The sequence below is a fragment of the Zalophus californianus genome, chromosome 3 (assembly GCF_009762305.2).
Source record: "Zalophus californianus isolate mZalCal1 chromosome 3, mZalCal1.pri.v2, whole genome shotgun sequence".
Taxonomy (NCBI): domain Eukaryota; kingdom Metazoa; phylum Chordata; class Mammalia; order Carnivora; family Otariidae; genus Zalophus; species Zalophus californianus.
Window position 1 is genome coordinate 60,706,858 of NC_045597.1, and position 16,682 is coordinate 60,723,539.

Genomic DNA, 16,682 nt, shown 5'->3' on the forward strand with positions numbered 1-16,682 from the left:
CTGAATCTCCTCATGACTTCAGATTCTGTCTCTGTGGTGGCAGCTCCCGGTTTTGTACCTCTAGATCCAGCCACCCCCCTGAGCTCTACACAGAGGTGTCTAATCTCCCACCTGGAAGTCCACAGAAAGCTCTGAATTAACATCTACAAAATAGAACTTTTGATTTCTCTCCCCAGTTCCCCTCCAGAAAAACTCTGCTGGCCAGCCCCTCTGTTAATCAACTTAATAAAGGGTACCTGTGGTCACTAGTGCCTCAAGCTAGACCCCTGTGTCTCTGTGTCTAGTTCCCGGCAAGCCTAAACACCTGTAAGTCCTGCTTCAGAGTCTCTCCCAACCCAGTCCTCCCATCCAGGCAGCCAGCAACGCCTCTTGTCTGGCCCACAGTAGAGTGACCCAGCTGGTGTACCAAGTTGTCCCTTTGAGCCCTTCAGTAAAACCCCCACCCAACAGCCACAGTCATCTTTCAAAAATTAAATCAGATTGTGCTACTCTTCTGTTCAGAACCCTCCAAGGACCACCCAGTACATTCCTTCCTGCATCCTCAAGGTCCCCGATGCCTCCCTGCCTGGGGCCTTTACGCGAGCTCTTTCCTTGGCCTGACCAGTCCTTCCCGTGGTCTCATTAACCCCTGCCTCGTGCAGGGCTCTGTTCAAGTATCACCACCTCTGCAGGGCTTTCTCTGACTAAAAATCTCACCTCCCTCCCATTCTCTATTTTACTTGACAGGATTTATCATTCCCCGACACGTTAGTACATTTGAATATACATGCAAGTAGTATATGATTGCTTACTGCCTGTACACTCCTTCCCACCAAATTTATATAAGCTCTGAAGGCAGGGATCTGGTCTTACTGTTCTACTCTCAGGGCCTGGAAGATTTCTGAGCACATGCAGGTGCTCAGTAATACCTTTGGAATAAATCAGTGATGTCTTTAAACTCCTTCCAATGCCATACCCCCTCCAGCACAGATCCTTTGCCTGCGACATTCCCTCAGCCTGAATCTCTCTCTGTGTAGCCCCCAGCCCTTTACATTTTGATGCCTCATATTCCCCTAAAGACCTCAGCTCACTGCCACTTCCATTCATTTAGGCAATCTGTAAATCATTCAGTCAAGATCAGTTGTTGGTGTAGGCACTGTTCTTAACACAGGGCATAGTGCGTGAACAGAATAGACTAAGCTACTGCCCTCATGGAGCTCACAATCTAATGGGGGCAAGCGTGCACAAGTGAATGTGTATGAGTGAGTATGTGCAAGTGTGTATATGTGTGCATGTATGTACAATCGTGTGTTAGATCACAGTAGACACAGTGCAGCCAGCTAATGCACAGTAGAGATTAAGAGCAGTGATGGTTGAGATAGGGTTGTCAAGAAGACCTTTCTGAGGAGGTGACATTTGAGTATCTGAGTATGACAAATGAAGCTATATGGGATCGAGAAAGCCCTTCCCAAGCCACCCTGCCCCAGCCAGCTCAGATGCCCCCCTTACAAGTTCCCCGTGGCACCACAGGCCTGCCTTCCAGAACTTACCACAATTCTGATTCATGTGTGCTGGTGTAACCCTTTGCTGAAGGTCTGCGTCTCCCCCCAGCCAAGAATTCCGTGAGAGACTCTGTTTATATTCTGTCCCCAGACACAGGCTGGGACATAGTAAATGCTCAATATTCTTTGTCAAATGACAAAAAAGTGGATAAACAAACATGGGCAATTTCCCCAAGAGAATGACCAGCAGGCTTTGACATGCTCTGTGGCCTGGGAGGTCAACCAAAATGGCTACATCAATTTATTTACAAAGTGTGTCTGCCCAACCTCTCCCATCACCAGCACCACACTCCTCCTGCCCCTTTCAAGGAGAACTGCCCTGACCCATGCTGTTGATGAGGAACTGGGGGGTCCAAGGCACTCATGTTTGACTGGAGGGAGGTGGGAGCAGATATCACCAGAGAATGCATGTGAACCACAGGGGACCATGGGCAAGAGCCACCACAGAAGTCAGATTGCGGGCCTGAGGGCCTCTCTTCCTGAGGCTGTGGGGAGCTTGGATTGGTTTAATCCCACAGCATTTCAGGGCCACTTCCGGGCTCACCCCCCCCCACCCCCCCCACCCCCGCCACACACACACAGCTATATTGCATCTTCTGAGGCTTCTGCTCTCCACTCTTCAGCTCAAGTTGGGATAACGCTTAATTCTTGAACCCTGTCTGATCAAGTCTCCTTGATTTCTGTCAATCTGGCGTTCCACGGCAGCTCAGTAGAAACCCTGCCCTTCAGTCAAGGGCATCCCCTTGCTGGCCAGTACCCTTTCTGTGACTTTCCTGATAACTGCCCTTGTGCATGAAATGACAGCCTTTAGCAATCCTCTGCCAGAGTCTAAAGCTGTCTTTCAAGAGAACCTCTGCCATGAAGTTCTCTGTAACACCTTGAGCTGAGTGCACTCTCGGCTTGTGTGGTGCTCCTCTTGCGGGTGGACTGAAATGCTCAATGAAGCAGTAAATGCCCAGCAATGTCTGATCCATGTTTTTTCTATCTTCCCCCCATTAGGTTGCCAATTACCTAAGGGCAGAAAGTGTGTCTTATATTATTTTGCTTGGTATACAGCAGTTGCTTACTAAGGACTTGATAGACTGATTGAAGGAAAACATCACTCTTGACCCTTAGCAATGTTTTTGTAGACTTGCTATCCATTCTTCATCCTTATAGGGTTGAAGTGCTGTGTTTTTCCACCTGGTAATTTTGTATAATCAGAAAGTCTTTTCAAAATAAGAAGCTGTCAGACAAAGAATTTCAGTTTCACAAAACTAGAGGGTGGCAACTGTAATAAAGAAATTGGGAAATGACACCTAAGGCAGAGTTCACAAGGGATATTGGGCAGTTAGAATCAAGCTTAAAAGGAAATTAGGCTGGTTACTAAGAAGGACGAGAACACCTTGTGATACCGTGTGTGGCGGGCTGAATTATGGTCTCCCCACGACGTCTGCATCCCAATCCCCAGAACCTGTGAGTGTTACCTTATGTGGCAAAAGGGATTCTGCAGATTTGATTCAGTTGAGGTTTCTGAGATGGCGAGATGATCCTGGGTCATCCAGGTGGGACCGACATAATCATAAAGGTCCATCCATATAAGGGGCAGGCAGAAGATCAGAGTGAGTAGCTGGAGACAGGAGGACAGAAGCAGAAGGCTGGGGTGACGTAAGGCGGGGCCCACAAGCCAGGTATGCAGCCAGGCTCTGGAAGCTGGAAAAGGCCAGGGGATGGATGCTCCCCTCAAAGCCTCCAGAAGAAATCAACCCTGCCCACACCTTGACTTATCCCAGTCAGACTGATTTTAGTTCTGACTTCTAGGCTATAAGAGAATAAATTTATGTTGTTTTAAGCCCCTAGAGTTGTGGGAATTGTTACAGCTCCAGGAAGAAACCAATTCACCATGAAAAGGCCATCAGTGATGAGGGGAATGTAGTCTCCTCTGGGCTCTGTCTGAGAGTGGGCCCAGAAAGTTCTGTCCTGGAAGCCATGTTCTCAGTTGCAGGGCTACCACCAAAGGGCTGGGGAGATGCCAGTCCAAGTAAACTCCCCATTGATCTTCCTTTGTGAAGAAGACACATTGTGGTGGGAGCTAGAAAGCAAGGTCTAAAGAACAAGCCCGATGCCAGGAACTCACATCCTCTCTTTGGACATTCAGTCTAAAGATAGGTATATTTCCATAAATCATAACCAAGACAATCCGGGGAAGCTACCACAGCGTGTCAAGGAGCAGCTGCTTGAATGACTGGTCAGTTCACGGTGAAAAGAATCAATCAAATGAGCTGATTTTACTGAACTGACTTTTATTGTCTCAAATTTTATTTATCTCAAGACCCCATCTCAGGATTCCCTAGACAAAGCCCGGATCCTGGGGTTTATCACCAATTTCAAATACCTAAAATCATCCCAAAGACAAGCCAACCTTCTATTTCTGAATCGTGGAATTTTTCAGGCAGTTTGTGTATAGTCTCATTAAAGACAAAAATATACAAAACGTGAAGCAAAAGAGAAAAGCACAGCTTCATGTCCCATAAGCAGTAAATGCTAAAAAAAAAAAAAAAAAAAGACTCCAAACATACTCTCTGTCCTGTTTATTTTTTTCTTATCTGTAAAAGCAAAATGTACACAGAGTCTTCACCACATAATGTCAGGGTCGAATCTATGATAAACTGTAGTTTGATAAGAAGCAGGGTAAAGAGACCTTCATCCTAAAATGATCCTCAGCAGTGAATTTTCATTTGTGGGGCTTCAAAACAAGGCCACATTTGGGGAAAAGAAAGGTCTGTGGCAATGTTAACTTGGTGTGCTTTAATGCAGTTTATAAAACAAATCTCCCAAACATTTATTTTTCAGTCAAGCTTCTGGCTAGAGCGGGTTTAGGATAAGCAACAAAATGAAAGAAATCTCCCAAACATTGACACTGGCACTCAAAAAGAAAATAATAATAAAGACAAGTATTAAAACATGTCCAGTAAATTTTCGTCTGAAATGTATTGATATAAGATTTCTAAGAATGCCACATAATTATTAGCGTATTTTTTTTTCTTCTCGTAGGAGTTATAAATACTTAGAATCAGATAGTTGGGTTCACATAGATAAAAAGTTCTTTATTAAAAAACTCAACAATAAGAATATCATTACCTGAGCCTGGCAGGAGAGCTCCGTTCTGTTCTCAGACTAGCCTTAGCCTGGAGTATTCTGGGCTTAATTTGGACTATTGGTTTGTCCTCGTTTGTCTCCCTCCCTTATCCCCAAGAGCACACTTGCATTCATGAGCATGCACCAACGGGTGACTTCTTTCTTTATAAGAGAATACCAGAAGAAATAGTAACAATGAACAAAATGCAATGTATTCTCCAAACCAGTGGCTCTCAAACTCAAGCAGGCAGAAATGCAAAAAGTATGTGAGAAATGCAATTTAAAAGGTAATTCTGATTCAGATAGTTACTAAACTCACAAATCCTTTCTACTCCAAAAGAACATAAGGATGCTGGTTTTCTTTTTATTTGGGGGAGGGGAGAGACACAGCCTGCCATAAACTGGTTGCAGGGGTGTCTGTAAGGACTTTTCTGGACAATAATTTGAAGAAAAGCACTGTTCATCTCCCGCCGTCCCCAGCCCACCACCTGTGGGAAGTGGAGCTGGGTTTGGGGGCTGGGAGAGGTAGTGAGGTCCCAAGGCAGAGCCCTGACACACTCCTTCCCAATGCCAGGGCACTGGCCCCATCTCCAGTGTCATCCAGCAGACGTTTCTAGAACAGCGTGAGAGTGCTAGTGCAGTAGGAGCTGCTTCCTGAACTGCATTCTGCACAAAGGAAGGCACCCTCTGCTTGTAACCAGAGTGTTTCTGAGCCCCATAGAGACAAGAGCTGCCTTTCTGACAACTTTGGCCCAGAGATCCAAGTGGCAGGGGCGGGGCGGGGGGGGCTCATTTCCTGTATTGAGCACAATGTTAGCAGCCACTTGGACAGATGCACAGAGAACTGAAACAGGCCCCAGGGGAGACCAGGTTAGTGAGCCCAGACACTCCCACTCAAGGCCTTGCATTCTTTCTGCTGAAAGACCAGCGAGGCCGTACCTACCTGCTAGCCTGCTGTGCCAGGCGAGCCAGGCTCCAGAGTCTCCTCAGGCAGGTGCTCTGGGAGGCTGCAGGTGTGTTTGGCACTAACTGGGCACCAGCAGGCAGCGCTGATGGGCTCATGGGCTTGACTCGGTTCCAATTTCCATTTTTAACCCTTCCGAACACCGTGTGCTGCGCTGAAAGCCGCCACCTTCTCAGGGACCCGGGCTGAGTCACGCTGACTGGCCCGGAGGGAGTCAGGGCACTGTTCGCTCCCAGAGTTTCTCTTGAAGCAGCCACTGCCCTTTGGGGTTCTCGGTCTCACGGAAGTCCTCCCCCCGAGACACCAAGGGGTCCAGCGCAAAGACCTCTGTGTCCCATTCCGTGTCTTCTCCTGAGAAGTTGAAGAGGATCTGTCTGGGGCTCCCCAGGCTGGAAAGGAGGAATGAGGCAGAGGGTTTAAGTGCGGCTTCGCTGGCTGCACAGGGAAGGGATGCTCTGATTCACTATTCCAGTGGGGACCCTCAGATGCTCCCCGATGCTGGGCCTTGCAGAGGCCAAAGCAGTGTCATCATGGGGGCTGGCCCCTGGGCTGGCCTTGAGCGGGAAGGATGGACGATGAGGGCTGGAGCCTGGTTTCAGTGTGTCCAGTATGTAGTCCATTATTATGGGAGGAAAAATGCTATTTAGAAAAGCTCCAAACCCATCAGAGTTGAATGGCTCTTGTACAAAGAAAAACAAGTGGCTGAGCCCAGATACACCCTTCTGTTGTGAAAGGGGAGGTCCCTACAGCGTGACCTGGGTTGCCCAGAGCAAGAGAGTACTTACTGCCCTGAATGAGTAGGCCACAGGAATTTGGGGGCTGACGATGGTAACTCATCTTGGCAGAGTTGGAGCTGGAGGGAGAAAGGCCGAAAAATGGTAGCAAGGTGGCCAGGAGGGGCCCAGCCAACAAGAAGTTCTCCATCTAAGTCAGGCCAATGCCTTTCCAAGGCGGGGGCATCTGCTTAGCTTGGTGTTGGTTCCCCCTCCTCAACCCCAAACGCTCATTAAAAATTCCTAGTACACAGGTTGTCAGTGGCAGGGTGAGGGGGTGGGGAAGCAATGAAAGAGGGGGGCACAAAGCATGCAGGCTACGAAGGCCAGAAGGAAGGGCGGGGCCGATCCAGATCCAAAGTGACAGTGAGGAGTGGTGACAGGGGTGAACCAGGCTGGAGTATAAGCTTAGACTTATACTCATACTTTTTTTTTCCAAAAGAAAAAACATTTTTAACAAAGATCTCCCTCCCCCAAAATACATAAGAATAATTTTTGGTATATAGGATGGGGACTCAAGGCACCTTAAGAACCACCCCAGGAGTCTGGAGGACACGAAAACATCTTGGTTGTACGACTTGGTCCAAGCACTTACTCTTTTTTGCAGGCTTTGGGCTTAAATTTCAAGGTGCTGAATGCCCCTTCCACAGCCTTGGGCAAGTAAATGGGGTGCCTCTCGAGTCTTCTCTGAGTGCCAATGGTCCTGCACTCCATGGTCCTTCGAGACTGGCCGTGTGTCCTGTGCACAGCGCGTGCAGCGATGTCCTCCGAGTGCCGGCGTGGCGCCCGCAGGATCCAGTTGGAGTGCAAGCTGTGCTCCCGGGAGCTGGTGGCCACTGGAAGAAAGAAGCAGGAGTCCCGGGAAAGGAGGACTCGCCGTCAGGGAGGAGCAGGAGAGGTGGTGTGGTGACTCGGGCTGAGAACCACAACAAATGCATAGATACCACAGCGGGTTCTTAGAAAGGATGGGAAAGGCAAGCAGGGGGCATGATCTGATCTGACCCTGCAGTTATGGCTAGGGACACAGCAGAATATTGATGTGTTCATTAAAAATAAGGACACAGATCTATGTGAACTGACTTGGAAAGATACCCATGATGTACTGCATATTGTGAAGCAAAAAGAGCAGATGACAAAATAGCAAAGAGATCCTATTTTTTGCATCCTCGGTGGATTTTGCTGTTCTTTTGCCCATGTCCTGGGTCCCTCAGGCCCGACTGTTGAGAAGAGGGCTGGCCTCTGTTAGGGACCTGCAGAGGGCTGCAGTCAGGGAGGAGGGCAAGCAGATGCCCCTCCAGGAAACAGTGAGCTTGGGGAACAGGAGTATCCTTCTGTCAAATTCCACCAAACCCAATGAGAACCTAAATTTCACAGATACAGGTGTTTTGAGGCCAGACCAGCTACAGACCACAAGGATTTAATCTTTTGAGCATTAAGTAAAACACTCAAGAATTATTTAGTATTGGTACCAAAAGCTGATCCCTCAGTAACAAGGGCCAGTAATCCCTGAATAAAATCGTCATCAATGATGCCAAGAAGGACAAGTCAAAGATGAAAGAAACTGATAGTCAAGTAATGGAATTTAAAAGTGGGCTGAATTCATGAAGTGGTCGAATTGCTTGCTTTCCACCAGGAGAGAGCCAGTGACACAGGTTGACAGAGAAAAGCATCAGCCCAGCCCTCAGCTCGCTCCCTCTCCAGGGACCCAGGCTGGCCTAGGCAGGCCCCCTGCTCCTCTCCTTCTCTGTGCATCATCCTCAGAGCACTGATCATGAGAGCCTCAGAGGGCCCTGTGGGCACAGGGGGGACAAAGCAGATGAAGGGTCAGTCAGGTCCAGCAGAGAGTGCCAAACTAGCTCAGGGAGCGTCAGAAGCCAAATTTTTAAATACGGTTTTTCTGTTCCTTTGTCTTCTTTAAAAAAAAAAAATGTAAAATACACATAACATAAAATTTACCATCTGAGTCATCTTTTAGTGCACAGTTCAGGAGTACAGAATATGTCCCCACTGGTGAGTGACGGCTCTCCAGGACTTCTTCATCTTGCAAGACTGAAATTCTGTCCTCACAGCCATATAGCACCAGACCCCCCTCTAATCCCTTTCTTTAGTGCTTTGCCTCAGCTTTGGCCAGTGGACAACAGGAAGGAGTTTTTGTCTGGATATGGCTGTGAATGTTGTCAGGTGGTAGCTGCAGGGACACCTAAAGCCAAGGGCCCCCGAGGAGAAGAGCAAGCCATGGGCAGGGCTCCGGAGTGTGGATGCGAGTTTCCCTTTACTCCAAGGTGGGGTTCCTGATAACTCATCAGACAGCCCACTCCAGAGACCGCCACCCACCCACCTCCTGCCCCCTGGCGGGGAGAGCACTCACCATCAAAGTCCACATCCTCATTTGGAGGCTCTGCCTCAGCAGCCTGGGGCCGCTTCTCTGTATCCAGCTCCGCAATGATGGAATCAAAGAAGGCCATGGCCTCGGCCACATCTGCGCTGAACTGGGAGCATTTCTTTGGGGTTGCTTTCTGCTAGAGGTGAAGGGCAGGAGAGGGATTTGCCTGAGCCAGCCTCAGAACACCCACACACAAGCAAGCCACCACCACCAAAAAGAACGCAGCACTGCTGAAACTAAATGCATGTGAAGTTATGAATTTGCAGAGTTTAAAAAGTAAATTTAAATAAGTGCCCTGGGGAAGGAGGGCGGATGCTCCGGACCCACAATTGCTGTAGGTCAATGGATTTCTAATTGTCTCAAGGAGAGACAAATAAATAATAAGATCTACGTTCTTAAGAGACTGTTTTGACCTTTAGGCAAAATACTTAGTCTTCCTTTGGCCTTTTTCCCTGCGGGTAAACACCCAGTGAGGTGATCCTACAGCTCCCTCGGTAGGCAGTGAGGGGCTCACGGCAGGAAATAAAGGACGGGCTAGACTAGAAATGCTCTGAAAGAGCTGTCAGGACCCAAAGTGGCCGAACTTGAGCTCAAGTCGTGGAATAAATTGAAGAAAAATTAGTATGATTGAAAAGTATAAGGCATAAGAAAATACGGAGTTAAAAAAAAAAAAAAAGTCTGCCGAGTGCCTAACCAGGTTCCAGGCTCTGTCCTGATCTATTCTTCTTCATAATCTCATTCCTCACCACCATCGTCACAACCTCCCACCAGTGGTCTCGGGGGGCTGAAGGGGAAGTTCAAGCACTGTGGTGGACCTCCATGGAGAACTCACAATGAAAGGCACAGAATCAATGTGTGTTGAAGAAGACACAAAGAAATGGGAAAGCGTTCCATGCTCATGGATTGGAAGAACAAATATTGTGAAGATGTCAGTGCTACCTAGAGCCATCTACACATTTAATGCAATCCCCATCAAAATACCATCCACTTTTTTCAAAGCAATGGAACAAATAATCCTAAAATTTGTATGGAACCAGAAAAGACACCATATAGCCAGAGGAATGTTGAAAAAGAAAAGCAAAGCTGGTGGCATCACAATTCTGGACTTCAAGCTCAATTACAAAGCTGTCATCATCAAGACAGTATGGCACTGGCACAAAAACAGACACATAGATCAATGGAACCGAATAGAGAGCCCAGAAATGGACCCTCAACTCTATGGTCAACTGATCTTCAACAAAGCAGGAAAGAATGTCCAATGAAAAAAGGACAATCTCTTCAACAAAAGGTGTTGGGAAAATTAGGCAGCCACATGCAGAAGAATGATACTGGACCATTTTCTTATGCCACACGCAAAAAGTAGACTCAAATTGGATGAAAGACCTAAATGTGAGACAGGAATCCATCAAAATCCTTGAGGAGAACACAGGCAGCAACCTCTTTGACCTCAGCCGCAGCAACTTCTTCCTAGAAACATCGCCAAAGGCAAGGGAAACAAGGGCAAAAATGAACTATTAGGACGTCATCAAGATAAAAAGCTTTTGCACAGCAAAAGAAACAGTCCACAAAACCAAAAGACAACACAGAATGGGAGAAGAGATTTGCAAATGACATATCAGATAAAGGGCTAGGGTCCAAAATCTATAAAGAACTTATCAAACTCAACACCCAAAGAACAAATAATCCAATCAAGAAATGGGCAGAAGACATGAACAGACATTTCTGCAAAGACATACAAATGGCCAACAGATACATGAAAAAGTGCTCAACATCACTCGGCATCAGGGACATACAAATCAAAACCTCAATGAGATACTACCTCACACCAGCCAGAATGGCTAAAATTAACAAATCAGGAAATGACATTTGTTGGCGAGGATGTGGAGAAAGGGGAACCCTCCTACACTGTTGGTGGGAATGCAAGCTGGTGCAGGCACTCTGGAAAACAGTAGGGAGGTTCCTCAAAAAGTTGAAAATAGAGCTACCCTACAATCCAGCAATTGCACTACTGGGTATTTACCCTAAAGATACAAATGTAGTGATCCGAAGGGGCACGTGCACCCCAATGTTTATAGCAGCAATGTCCACAATAGCCAAACTATGGAAAGAGCCTAGATGTCCATCAACAGATGAATGGATAAAGAAGATGTGGTGTATATATATACATACACACACACACACACACACACACACACACACACACACACACACACACACACACACACACACACTGGAATATTATGCAGCCATCAAAAGGAATGAAATCTTGCCATTTGCAACAATGTGGATGGAACTAGAGGGGTTTATGCTAAGTGAAATAAGTCAATCAGAAAAAGACAAGTATCATATGATCTCACTGATATGTGGAATTTGAGAAACAAGGCAGAGAATCATAGGGAAAGGGAGGGAAAAATGAAACAAGACAAAACCAGAGAGGGAGACGAACCATAAGAGACTTTTAATCTCAGGAAGCACACTGAGGGTTGCTGGAGTGGTGGGGGGTGGGAGGGATGGGGTGGCTGGGTGATGGACATTGGGGAGGGTGTGTGCTATGGCGAGCGCTGTGAATTGTGTAAAACTGATGAATCACAGACCTGTACCCCTGAAACAAATAATACGTTATATGTTAATAAAAAGAATCAATGTGTGAACACAAAAAAAGCTGTCTGAGGAATTTGGTAAATAAGAGAACTCAGGGAGGAAAAGAAGTGACAATATGCATTAACTTGGGCTGTTCTGACCCTGTGTAGAGTTATTTTATGTGAGCATTTTTATTTTATTTTTGTTTTATTTGAGTGTAGTTGACACACCATGTTACATTAGTTTCAGGTGTACAGTGTAGTGATTTGACAAGTTTATACATTATGCTGCGTTCACCCCAGTGTACCTTCCAGGTGTCCCATTACATCGCTATTTCTGTATCATTGACTGTATTCCTTATGCTGTGCTTTTTATTCCCATGACTTATTCATTCCATAATTGGAAGCCTGTATCTCCCACTCTCCTTCACCCATTTTGTCCATCTCCCCATCCCTCCCCTTTAGCAACCATCAGTTTGTTCTCCGTATTTATAGGTCTGTTTCTGCTTGTTGTTTATTCATTTGTTTTTGTTTCTTTTTTAGTTCCACTTAGGAGTGGAATCATACGGTATTTGTCTTTCTCAGTCGGACTTATTCCACTTAGCATAATACCTTCTAAGTCTATCATGTTGTCTCAAATGATACAATCTAGTCTTTTTTATGGCTGTGTAATATTCGTGTGTGTGTGTGTGTGTGTGTGTGCGTGCGTGTGTGGTATGTGCACGCACATCTTCCTTATCCATTTGTCTATTGATGGATACTTGGATTGCTTCCATAATTTGGTTATTGTCAATAATGCTGCAATAAACATCAGGGTGCATATATCTTTCCAAATTAGTGCTTTGTGTTCATCGGGTAAATACCCAGTTGTGGAATTATTGGGTCATATATAGTACCCCTATTTTTAACTTTTTGAGGAACCTCCATACTGTTTTCCACGGTGGCTGCGTTAATTTGCATTCCCACCAACAGTGCACAAGAGTTTCTTCTTCTTTACATCATGGCCAACACTTGCTGTTTCTTGTCTTCTTGATTCTAGCCATTCTGACGGGTGTGAGGTGATATCTCATTGTGGTTTTGATTTGCATTTCCCTAATGATGAGTGATGTTGAGTATCTTTTCATGTGTCTGTTGGCCATTGGTATATCTTCTTTGGATTGATTGGGTTTTTTGGTATTGAGTTGTATAAGTTCTTTAGACATTTTGGATATTAACCCTTTGTCAGATGTATCATTTGCAAATATCTTCTCCCATTCAGTAGGTTGCCTTTTCATTTTGTTGATGGTTTCCTTTGCTGTGCAAAAGCTTTTTATTTTGATGGCGTCCCAATAGTTTATTTTTACTTTTATTTCCTCTGCCTCAGGAGACATATCTAGAAAAATGCTGCTATAGCTGATGTCAAAGAAATTACTGCCTGTGCTTTCTTCTAGGATTTTTATGGTTTCAGATCTCACATTTAGGTCTTAAATCCATTTTGAGTTCATTTTTGTGTGTAGTGTTAAAAAGTGGTCCAGTTTCATTCGTGTGTGTGCATCCAGTTTTCCCAGCGCCATCTATCCAAGAGACTGTCTCTTCCCCATTGTGTATTCTTTTTTTTTTATTTTTTTATTGTTATGTTAATCACCATATATTACATCATTAGTTTTTGGTGCAGTGTTCCATGATTCATTGTTTGTTCACAACACCCAGTGCTCCATGCAGAACGTGCCCTCCTCAATACCCATCACCAGGCTAACCCATCCCCCTACCCCCCTCCCCTCTAGAACCCTCAGTTTGTTTTTCAGAGTCCATCATCTCTCATGGTTCGTCTCCCCCTCTGACATACTCCCCTTTTCTTCCTCTCCTGTTATCTTCTTCTTTTTCTTTTTTCTTAAAATATGTTGCGTTATTTGTTTCAGAAGTACAGATCTGTGATTCAACAGTCTTGCACAATTCACAGCGCTTACCGTAGCACATACCCTCCCCAATATCTATCACCCAGCCACCCCATCCCTCCCACCCCCAACCACTCCAGTAACACTCAGTTTCTTTCCTGAGATTAAGAATTCCTCATATCAGTGAGGTCATGTGATACATGTCTTTCTCTGATTGACTTATTTCACTCAGCATAACACCCTCCAGTTCCATCCACGTCGTTGCAAATGGCAAGATCTCATTCCTTTTGATGGCTGCATAATATTCCATTGTGTATATATACCACCTCTTCTTTATCCATTCATCTGTCGATGGGCATCTTGGCTCTTTCCACAGTTTGGCTATGGTGGACATTGCTGCTATAAACATTGGGGTACACATACCCCTTCGGGTCCCTACATTTGTATCTTTGTGGTAAATACCCAGTAGTGCAATTGCTGGATCGAACGGTAGCTCTAATTTCAACTGTTTGAGGAACCTCCATACTGTTTTCCAGAGGGGTTGCACCAGCTTGCATTCCCACCAACAGTGTAGGAGGGTTCCCCTTTCTCCACATCCCCGCCAACATCTGTCGTTCCCTGACTTGTTAATTTTAGCCATTCTGATGGGTGTGAGGTGGTATCTCATTGAGGTTTTGATTTGGATTTCCCTGATGCCGAGCGATGTTGAGCACTTTTTCATGTGCCTGTTGGCCATTTGGATGTCTTCTTTGGAGAAATGTCTGTTCATGTCTTCTGCCCATTTCTTGATTGGATTATTTGTTCTTTGGGTGTTGAGTTTGATAAGTTCTTTATAGATTTTGGATACTAGCCCTTTATCTGATATGTCATTTGCAAATATTTTCTCCCATTCTGTCGGTTGTCTTTTGGTTTTGTGGACTGTTTCTTTTGCTGTGCAGAAGCTTTTTATCTTGATGAAATCCCAATAGTTCATTTTTGCCCTGGCTTCCCGTGCCTTTGGCGATGTTTCTAGGAAGAAGTTGCTGCGGCTAAGGTCGAAAAGGTTGCTACCTGTGTTCTCCTTTAGGATTTGGATGGACTCCTGTCTCACATCTAGGTCTTTCAACCATTTGGAGTCTATTTTTGTGTGTGGTGTAAGGAAATGGTCCAGTTTCATTCTTCTGCATGTGGCTGTCCAATTTTCCCAACACCATTTGTTGAAGAGACTGTCTTTTTGCCATTGGACATTCTTTCCTGCTTTGTCAAAAATAAGTTGACCATAGAGTTGAGGGTCCATTTCTGGGCTCTCAATTCTGTTCCATTGATCTATGTGTCTGTTTTTGTGCCAGTACCATACTGTCTTGATGATGACAGCTTTGTAATAGAGCTGGAAGTTCGGAATTGTGATGCCGCCAGCTTTGCTTTTCTTTTTCAGTATTCCTCTGGCTATTCTGGGTCTCTTCTGGTTCCATACAAATTTTAGGATTATTTGTTCCATTTCTTTGAAAAAAGTGGATGGTATTTTGATGGGGATTGCATTGAATGTGTAGATTGCTCTAGGTAGCATTGACATCGTCACAATGTTGATTCTCCCAATCCATGAGCATGGAACGTTTTTCCATTTCTTTGTGTCTTCTTCGATTTCTTTCCTGAGTATTTTATAGTTTTCTGAGTACAGATCCTTTGCCTCTTTGGTTAGATTTATTCCTAGGTATCTAATGGTTTTGGGTGCAATTGTAAATGGGATCGACTCCTTGATTTGTCTCTCTTCTGTCTTGTTGTTGGTGTATAGGAATGCCACTGATTTCTGTGCATTGATTTTATATCCTGCTACTTTACTGAATTCCTGTATGAGTTCTAGCAGTTTTGGGGTGGAGTCTTTTGGGTTTTCCACATACAGTATCATATCATCTGCAAAGAGTGAGAGTTTGACTTCCTCTTTGCCGATTTGGATGCCTTTGATTTCTTTTTGTTGTCTGATTGCTGTGGCTAGGACTTCTAATACTATGTTGAATAGCAGTGGTGAGAGTGGACATCCCTGCCGCGTTCCTGACCTTAGGGGAAAAGCTCTCAGCCTTTCCCCATTGAGAATGATATTCGCTGTAGGTTTTTCATAGATGGCTTTTATGATATTGAGGTATGTACCCTCTATCCCTATACTCTGAAGAGTTTTGATCAAGAAAGGATGTTGTACTTTGTCAAATGCTTTTTCTGCATCTATTGAGAGGATCATATGATTCTTGTTCTTTCTTTTGTTAATGTATTGTATCACGTTGATTGATTTGCGGATGTTGAACCAGCCTTGCAGCCCAGGAATAAATCCCACTTGGTCGTGGTGAATAATCCTTTTAATGTACTGTTGGATCCTATTGGCTAGTATTTTAGTGAGAATTTTTGCATCCATGTTCATCAAGGATATTGGTCTGTAGTTCTCTTTTTTGATGGGGTCTTTGTCTGGTTTTGGGATCAAGGTAATGCTGGCCTCATAAAATGAGTTTGGAAGGTTCCCTTCCATTTCTATTTTTTGGAACAGTTTCAGGAGAATAGGTATTAATTCTTCTTGAAATGTCTGATAGAATTCCCCTGGGAAGCCATCTGGCCCTGGGCTTTTGTTTCTTGGAAGATTTTTGATGACTGTTTCAATTTCCTTAGTGGTTATAGGTCTGTTCAGGTTTTCTATTTCTTCCTGGTTCAATTTTGGTAGTTGATACATCTCTAGGAATGCACCCATTTCTTCCAGGTTATCTAATTTGCTGGCATAGAGTTGCTCATAATATGTTCTTATAATTGTTTGTATTTCTTTGGTGTTGCTTGTGATCTCTCCTCTTTCATTCATGATTTTGTTGATTTGGGTCATTTCTCTTTTCTTTTTGATCAGTCTGGCCAGGGGTTTATCAATCTTGTGAATTCTTTCAAAGAACCAGCTCCTAGTTTCGTTGATCTGTTCTACTGTTCTTTTGGTTTCTAGTTCATTGATTTCTGCTCTGATCGTTATGATTTCTCTTCTCCTGCTGGGTTTAGGCTTTCTTTGCTGTTCTTTCTCCAGCTCCTTTAGGTGTAGGGTTAGGTTGTGTATTTGAGACCTTTCTTGTTTCTTGAGAAAGGCTTGTATTGCTATATACTTTCCTCTCAGGACTGCCTTTGCTGTATCCCAAAGATTTTGGACAGTTGTGTTTTCATTTTCATTGGTTTCCATGAATTTTTTTAATTCTTCTTTAATTTCTTGGTTGACCCATTCATTCTTTAGTAGGATGCTCTTTAGCCTCCATGTATTTGAGTTCTTTCCGACTTTCCTCTTGTGGTTGAGTTCTAGTTTCAAAGCATTGTGGTCTGAAAATATGCAGGGAATGATCCCAATCTTTTGGTACCGATTGAGACCTGATTTGTGACCTAGGATGTGATCAATTCTGGAGAATGTTCCATGGGCACTAGAGAAGAATGTGTATTCCGTTGCTTTGGGATGGAATGTTCT

At 44.7% G+C, this 16,682-nt stretch overlaps 1 protein-coding gene across 1 annotated transcript in view; it reads right to left on the reverse strand.

Moving 5' to 3' along the window:
• Nucleotides 1–5,836: 5,836 nt before the first annotated feature.
• The window catches only part of C3H13orf42 (chromosome 3 C13orf42 homolog), a 37,339-nt gene continuing 26,493 nt past the window's right edge, over nt 5,837–16,682 (reverse strand). Inside the window, exons 2-4 of the mRNA XM_027588360.1 lie at nt 8,764–8,911; nt 6,991–7,231; nt 5,837–6,011 (exon numbers count right to left, since the gene is read on the reverse strand). Of these exons, the coding sequence (XP_027444161.1) occupies nt 5,837–6,011; nt 6,991–7,231; nt 8,764–8,911 (564 nt within the window). The remainder of the gene's footprint in view (nt 6,012–6,990; nt 7,232–8,763; nt 8,912–16,682) is intronic.